An 8,621-nucleotide genomic window follows, 5' to 3' on the forward strand; every position below is an offset into this window, starting at 1 on the left:
CTGCAAGGAGGCATGAGGATTGCAGAGGTGGCCAGGGCAATAAATTGCAATGTCTGTACCGTGAGACGCCTAAGACAGCGCTACAGGGAGACAGGACGGACAGCTGATCGTCCTCGCAGTGGCAGAGCACATGTAACAACACCTGCACAGGATCGGTACATCTGAACATCACACCTGTGGGACAGGTACAGGATGGAAACAACAACTGCCTGAGTTACAACAGGAACGCACAATCCCTCCATCAGTGCTCAGACTGTCCGCAATAGGCTGAGAGAGGCTGGACTGAGGGCTTGTAGGCCTGTTGTAAGGCAGGTCCTCACCAGACATCACCGGCAACAAATTCGCCTATGGGCACAAACCCACCTTTGCTGGACCAGACAGGACTGGCAAAAAGTGCTCATCACTGACGAGTCGCGGTTTTGTCTCACCAGGGGTGATGTTCAGATTCGGGTTTCTCGTCGAAGGAATGAGCGTTACACCGAGGCCTGTAATCAGGAGCGGGATCGATTTGGAGGTGGAGGGTCCGTCATGGTCTGGGGCGGTGTGTCACATTATGATTGGACTGAGCTTGTTGTCATCCTCCCTCAAGTGGTACCCTTCCTGCAGGCTCATCCTGTCATGACCCTCCAGCATGACAATGCCACCAGCCATACTGCTCGTTCTGTGAGTGATTTCCTGCAAGACAGGAATGTCAGTGTTCTGCCATGGCCAGCCAAGAGCCCGGATCTCAATCCCATTGAGCACGTCTGGGACCTGTTGGATCACAGGGTGAGGGCTAGGGCCAGGACCATTCCCCCCAGAAATGTCTGGGAACTTGCAGGCACCTTGGAGGAAGAGCGGTGTAACATCTCACAGCAAGAACTGGCAAATCTGGTGCAGTCCATGATGAGATGCACTACAGTACTTAAAGCAGCTGGTGGCCCCACCAGATACCGACTGTTACCCCCCTGTTCAGGGACACATTATTACATTTCTGTTAGTCATATGTCTGTGGAACTTGTAAAGTTTGTCTCACTTGTTGAATCTTATGTTCATACAAGTATTTACACGTCAAGTTTGCTGAAAAGAAACGCAGTTGACAGTGAGAGGACGTTACGTTTTTTGCTGAGTTTATTTTTGAAGCTTGACGTGCTGCAAGTCCCGCCTCTCCCATCCCCTCATTGGTTTGTAGGAGCATATACCCACGTGGTTGATTGAAAGATGAACTGAGGTCGACACTCCAGTCCAGTTGCTGGTGGTAATGCACCTTAAAAAGTTGGTTTCAAACCGCCATATAAAGTCCAAAGAAGAAGAGGCCTGAAGGAGGAGAGATTACGAGAAACCTGCATGTCCTGATCGCATCTGGTGTGGGTTGACAAAATCAACATGCGCGAGTGGTGTTGTCAGCATGTTGCGTGTATTTTCCTATGAGATGTGCACTTTCTTTTCAGCCTACGTTTCATTTCAGGGCTGGATTTATTTAAAATGTTACAACCACCAGCATGGCATGTTAATTAAATCAGAAACACCTGCTGCAAAGTTCTTCCTAATCATGAGTCGTCTGAGAGCCAAATAGCTTTTCTCTGTAGCCTACACTTGGGTTTCCATTCAACAAAACAGTCAAAGTCGAAATTGGCTCAAATTTATGAGAACTAAAATGAGCTTTTACTTCTTAATTTAATGTTAGGCTAAGGTTAGCAGTGTGGTTAAAGTTAGGGTAAATGTGAGAGATTTAAAATGCAATTTTAAGAAGAGAAAAAGTAGAAATAGATGGGGTTTGGGACTTTGTGGCTGTGTTAACTAGTGACGACCCTACACAGTGACGACCCAACCCTGCCTTTCCATTAAGATAGAGGGTGCAAACTAATGTTCTTGCAGCTCCACTTTTTTTAACCAGCAAATAATCATAATCCTTTAGATAATTTGTTAAGATTTTCAAATTGTATAGCTAGTCTGCATAAAATAAAATAAATAGATGACCATTTTATATTTATAAATGTTTGCTAAATCTAGCTTGTTTTCTTGTAGTGTCTGCATTGTCATTGTTTGGCTGGAAGCAGGTTGAGCATGTAGTGGGCATTTTAGTATAGCTGTAGCAGTCAACAGGCAAGCTATAGGAGATTAATTGATTCATGTTTTAACCTATTTTTCTGGAATTTGTCTTTCATTATAAACCTGCTCTCCGCCACCAATACAAGGAGATGATCGAGGGTGAACAAGCAACACTTTAGGTATTTTGTCTTCAATCCACTGGGATTGAACACGCAGCATTCTGACCCAGAGTCATGGGATTACGCCCATCCTCCAGCCATCTACACCACCTAAGCCTACTTGACCGTAATAGGTCTCACCGGTTCCCCTACTGACAGTTTTGAAGGCATTTCCCAACATCATAAGGAAATGGAAAGACGTCCAATTTCGAACTTAATCTTGAATGATCTCCCTGACCTAAACAGGTTTAGGAAGAATGGAGCACCAAAGTATTGCGCTTTCTCCATTTCCCTCATGTTTTATTTTTATCAACAGACAAATGGCTGATTTCAGGTTTCAACAAGAAAGAGAGAGAAATCTAAACTAATTACTGCTGACCTTAGAGATTAGGGTACATATTGTAGGCTACATAGTTACGGCTCTGTGAGTTTGTGGGAATGGGAGACACCGCCAGTGTGTACCTGGCATTCTGCATTATATCCTGACAACAATCCTCCTTTATAATTACTCTGAGCACACAGTAATTCAGGGTTGGAGCTGGGTTAGGAACACAGCATGTCATTTGTAGTGGTTGGTTATACAGAAAATATGCTAGAGGTGCAGATGTTAATGCTGCCTTTGATGCTATTAATAGAGTTCACACTAGAAGGTATGGAAATGTTTCTAGTACAGGGTAGCCATATATCCCTTTCCAGAAACTGAATTTCAAAGAGACATATGCACAGATAGATAAATGTTTTTACTATGATGAAAGCTTATGATATCTTTTAAAGTTAGCTATTTACTGTAAGGTTGGAATTATGTGAGAGTAACAAGGTGGAGTATTGGTAAAGTGGACAGAATTGTGGGTCCATCGACCTAGATGGAATGAATCATCTTATTCGTATAATCCACATACTTCTCTGTTCATACTGTCCACACAGTGGTGCGTGTGAACAGAATGTGGAGCCTATCTCCCTCAACATGATCAAGACAAAGGAGATGATTGTGAACTACAGGAAAAAGAGGACCGAGCACGCCCCCCATTCTCATCGACAGGGCTGCAGTGGAGCAGGTTGAGAGCTTCAATTTCCTTGGTGTCTACATTACCAACAAACTAACATGGTCCAAGCACACCAAGACAGTCATGAAGAGGGCACGACAAAACCTATTCCCTCTCAGGAGACTGAAAAGATTTGTCATGGGTCCTCAGATCCTCAAAAGGATGGTATGGTAACAACTTTTTCTTACACTGTAGGTATGAGGCCTTTTGACATTTTCCCCCTCAAACACTAGAACTGTGAGGTGTTTGAATATCGTTTTGCATCACTGCCTGGTATGGCAACTGCGACCGCAAGGCACTACAGAGGGTAGTGTGAACGGCCCAGCACATCACTGGGGCAATGCTTCCTGCCATCCAGGACCTCTATACCAGGCAGTGTCAGAGGAAGGCCCTAAAAATTGTCAGACTCCATCCACCCTAGTCATAGACTGTTCTCTCTGCTTCCGCATGGCAAGCAGTAGCGGAGCGCCAAATGTAGGTCTAAAAGGCTTCTAAACAACTTCTACCCGCATCTCTGTTGTTATCATCTATGCATAGTCACTTTAACTCTACCTCCACGTACATACTACCTCAACTAACCGGTGCTCCTGTACATTGACTCTGTACCGGCACCCCCCTGTATATATTGTTATTTTATTTTTTACTGCTGCTCTTTAATTACTTGTTACTTTTATCTCTTATCCATATTTTTTTTAAACTGCACTGTTGGTTAGGGGCTCGTAAGTAAGCATTTCATTGTAAGGTCTACACCTGTGCATGTGACTAATACAATTTGATTTGATCTGCCCTTTGCAAATATTTGGTGCCAACAGTGTATGCTGATAAGCCAAATACATGTTACTGTAATTGTGGACAAAATAGATTTACATCAATTAAGGATGGAAAGTCAGACCCTACAGTACCAATAAAAAGGCCTGTTAATCTTTATGTAACACTGGATTACCATCCTGCACACTAATTCAATTTCAATGCATATCATCAATTATTACATTGAATGTAAACGAGTTATCAAAATGCTTCTGTATGTTTTACGTTTTTCAAGTTTCAAGATGCATTCTTTATTAGTCGTATGTGCAGGATAGACATGGTATACACTACCCAACGAAAAGCTTACTTGCAGTAAGAAATAATAAAATATCAAAATACGAACATAAAGTAAATGGCTAAGAAGAATAGAATATGCATGTTTGCGTAAGTATAATACAGGAAGGCACAATTTATATAATAAACAAAAATAGAAATGCAACATGTAAAGTGTTGGTCTCATGTTTCATGAGCTGAACTAAAAGATCCCAGAAATGTTCCATATGCACAAAAATGTTATTTCTTTCAAATGTTTGTTTACATTCCTGTTAGTGACCATTTCTCCTATGCCAACATAATCCATCCACCTGACAGGTGGAGCATATCAAGAAGCTGATTAAACAGCATGATCATTACACAGGTGCACCTTGTGCTGGTGGCAATAAAGGGCTCCTCTAAAATGTGCAGTTTTGTCACACAACACAATGCCACAGATGTCTCAGGTTTTGAGGGAGCGAGCAATTGGCATGCTGACTGCAGGAATGTCCACCAGAGCTGTTGCCAGAGACTTGAATGTTTATTTCTCTACCATAAGCCGCTTACAACATTGTTTTAGAGAATTTAGCGGTACGTCCAACGGGCCACGAAACTGCAGACGCACGCGTAACCACGCCAGCCCAAGACCTCCACATCCAGCTTCTTCACCTGCGGGATGGTCTGAGACTAACCACCCGGACAGCTGATGAAACTGTGGGTTTGCATGACCGAAAAATTTCTGAACAAACTGTCAGAAACTGTCTCAGGGTGCTCGTCGTACTCACCAGGGTACTGACCTGACTGCAGCTCACCGTCTTAACCGACTTCAGTTGGCAAATGCCTACCTTCGATGGCCACTGGCACGCTGGAGAAGTGTGCTCTTCATGGATGAATCCCAGTTTCAACTGTTCCGGGCAAATGGCAGACAGCGTTTGTGGCATTGTGTGGGCAAGCAGTTTGCTGATGTCAACGTTGTGAACAGAGAGCCCCATGGTAGGGTTATGGTATGGGCAGGCATAAGCCACAGACAACAAACACAATTGCATTTTATCAATGGTAATTTGAATACACAGAGATACCGTGACGAGATCCTGAGGCCCATTGTCGTGCCATTCATCTGCTGCCATCACCTCATGTTTCAGCATGATAATACACGGCCCCATGTCACAAGGATCTGTACACAATTACTGGAAACTGAAAATGTCCGTTCTTCCATGGCCTGCATATTCACCAGACATGTCACCGATTGAGCATGTTTGGGATGTTCTGGATCGACGTGTATGACAGCGTTCCAGTTCCCGCCAATATCCAGAAACAAAACACAGCCATTGAAGAGGAATGAGATAACATTCCACAGGCCACAATCAACATCCTGATCAACTCTACGCGAAGGAGATGTGTCGCACTGCATGAGGCAAATGGAGGTCACACCAGATACTGACTGGTTTTCTGATCCACAGCGCCACTTCTTTTTAAGGTATCTGTGACCAACAGATACATATCTCTATTTCCAGTCATATGAAATACATACATTAGGGTCTAATGAACACATTTCAATTGACTGATTTCCTTATATGAACTGCAACTCTTTGAAAAATATTTGAAATCATTGCATGTTGAGTAAGTGTAGTACAATATTTAGTAGGGATAAACGTAAACTAAAAGTAAAGTTTTTGCCACATAGACAAGTCAGATTGGAGGTACATTAGCATGTGAAAAGAATAAACAGGAGCATTCACAGTTACACACTCCACCTGGCCGCTCACCAATGTCCTTGTCAGAAGTCCACCCACTGCACTGGCTTACACTGAAAGACCTCCTGGGGACTGCGGTGACCATTCACTGGGTTCTCTCTCAGTCCCATGCACCTGTGACTGTTTTTGTGTTAGCTATTTTTTGCTTTGTCTTTTTCCTGGCAGTGTGGTATCATTGGAGACACACTTTCCCTCAAAAGGAATTCTCCTGCCCAACAATGTGGTTTGTTTGTTTGTTTGTTCACTGGCTGGAAAGAGCAGGCTAGCTGGAGAGTCAAATGAAAAACAATGTTGCTAGTAATAATTAAAATGGCCACAAGAAAAATGAGCCGAGAGACATAGGCCTATGACTATTTGAAATAAGGTAGAGGCACTTTTCCTCCATCGGTTGTTGGTTCCTTACCTTTTCGCAGGGACTCACAGGTGCAGCTGGAAAGGTTCTCCTTGCTCTCCTCGGACGACTCATCCGGCTTCTCCATGGTCCTGGACCTTTGAGAGCTGCTTTTCCATATTCCAAAGGACTTTGCCACAATCGCTTTGTCTGCTCCTTTCATTGTTTCCTGTAAAACACATTTACAGCATGACTTCCCAGGTTTATCCCTCTTGTGAGTTATGTGCCCCCTTTTCTGGCTCTCAATAAACCTGTGCTCATCTTTATCCATGCCCAAAGTAAGAGAGAATTAGGGCATTGTGTGCATATGCATTCTCTTAAGCTTTCCAGAAAATGGCCCGATTGCCCTGGCATATTTTTTTTAGAGCACTTGAACATTGTTTCTTTGCTTGACATTTTGCATCTATGTGTGCAGAGCAGAGCATCATTGCCTGAATAAAACTGCTATAAAACAATACTTCAAAAAGTAAACAGTAGATATGCAAAAACTGCACATGATTTCAAATGTAATCCAACTTAAAGGACATTTTAAAAATCACATTATGCCCTAATTGAGTGCTGTACAGTCCACAAATACTATTAGAAGGGCGATCAGGATTATCGGTGGAACGTACCTAGTTATCTATCCCTGGGTGCCAAGACAGCTAGCAGTGGGCAACTCAATTTCAAAAGCTGGCAAATCCAGTTGTCTCTTAAATACAGAAAGTACTTAAATCCAGAGCTAACACAAGAAAAAGACAGATAAAGGGTGCTCTGCATATCACGGCAAAAGCTTGTGCACTTTTCAGAATCACTGGCTAGGTTAAACAAATATGCTAAGTAGAGATCAAACCAATCCTTTGATCTGCAGCCTAGTTTCCAGAGGAATGGTTTGGCTGTTGTTGTAAATAACTTGTAGAAATCTGTACCATTTGCCTTCAGGTAATATCAAAAGTGCCAGGGATTCATAGGCAAATACCTTGTTAGAAAATAGATCAGATAAAAAAAAGCATATAAATAGTTTAACTACATAGCTTAAACTCACTGTACCATCATTTGTATGCATTATATTCGGAGGGTTATATGATGATTGTAGGCTACTGTACACTACTGTAGTAGATATATTTGAGAAGTGGCTAACTACGGAATTAGAATCTAGTTCTATCTAGTATTGGGGAGGTAAACAAATCTCTCCTACCTCCATCATCCCAGTCCAGTCAAACACAGTGTCAAACATTGTTTCCAAACTTGATACAAGAGAGGCTGGAAGAATTAGAATGCAGATAGCTATGCAACTTGCTGACTAACTTTGCCCCTCTGTTTTGATCGAGCACACAAAGAAAAACGCTGTCCATTCAAAGCAGACAGCATAACTCTTTTCAGAGATGGGGGACCATGAACAAACAAGGCCATGTCCTGAGCTGTGGCCAGCCATTAGCCACTCTCCCTCCCTTCAACAGAGCATAGCCCGGTGAGGGCCACTGGGTCTGGGACCGGCTGACACCACACTCAACAGGCCAACAGTGCAACTTCTGTTGCAAAAAATCTTCCCTCCCTCCCAATTTGAACAGACAGTGAGCTTTTCAGTTTAGCAGCTGGCTATAAACACTTTACCTCTGCTCCTCATTCTTCTTTTTGGGGACACAGCCATGTTTGTCCTGTAGTCTCTCTATGAGTTGTGGTGGTCACTTGGAAAATAGCTGTAACAAATAAAGAAACAGGATGGATAAATTGTATCAACAGATTGATTTCAGTAGCTACCTCTGGTGGTGTTCAGAAGTAGTATAGTTAGCTTTGTAAAGCTGTAGCTCATGTCACAAAAAAACATTGAGGACTACAAATTAACAAGTTATATTTTCACTTCTTATAGTTAAGCGTCACAAATTGTGGACTTCAACCACACACGTTTGTCATTTTTAACGTATTTCCTTAACGTTATATAGATATTAACTCGCTTGCAAACTGGTGTGAAGTGCCCTTTTCATAGCATATTTTTTAAGCTAGCACACCAACCAGCATGCTTATTGTAAGTTGTTCATGAAATCTTTAACTTCTGATCAATACATTACCTTTGATGTCACTCCCCTATGTGTTGCAAAGGTATGCTGTGTCAAAGATTGTGGATCTCTAGTTCAGTGGTTACCAACCTGTGGTCCTTGTGGGTACTGCAGCAGGTCCGCAAAAAAGTGTTGATAAAACTTTTATT

The 8,621-nt window shown here is 42.6% G+C and overlaps 1 protein-coding gene across 2 annotated transcripts in view; it reads right to left on the bottom strand.

The window, feature by feature from the left end:
- The window catches only part of LOC139387378 (suppression of tumorigenicity 18 protein-like), a 65,159-nt gene extending 57,044 nt beyond the window's left edge, over window positions 1-8,115 (bottom strand). Inside the window, exons 1-2 of one of the 2 annotated variants that reach the window (XM_071133519.1) lie at window positions 8,030-8,115; window positions 6,449-6,605 (exon numbers count right to left, since the gene is read on the bottom strand). In XM_071133519.1, the coding sequence (XP_070989620.1) occupies window positions 6,449-6,599 (151 nt within the window). In that variant the 5' untranslated portion in view covers window positions 6,600-6,605; window positions 8,030-8,115. Of the gene's footprint in view, window positions 1-6,448; window positions 6,606-8,029 lie in introns of those variants that run through there. The other variant, XM_071133520.1, reaches the window with a different exon arrangement.
- Between the last annotated feature and the right edge of the window lie 506 nt (window positions 8,116-8,621).

Source organism: Oncorhynchus clarkii, chromosome 28 (assembly GCF_045791955.1).
Source record: "Oncorhynchus clarkii lewisi isolate Uvic-CL-2024 chromosome 28, UVic_Ocla_1.0, whole genome shotgun sequence".
Lineage (NCBI taxonomy): Eukaryota > Metazoa > Chordata > Actinopteri > Salmoniformes > Salmonidae > Oncorhynchus > Oncorhynchus clarkii.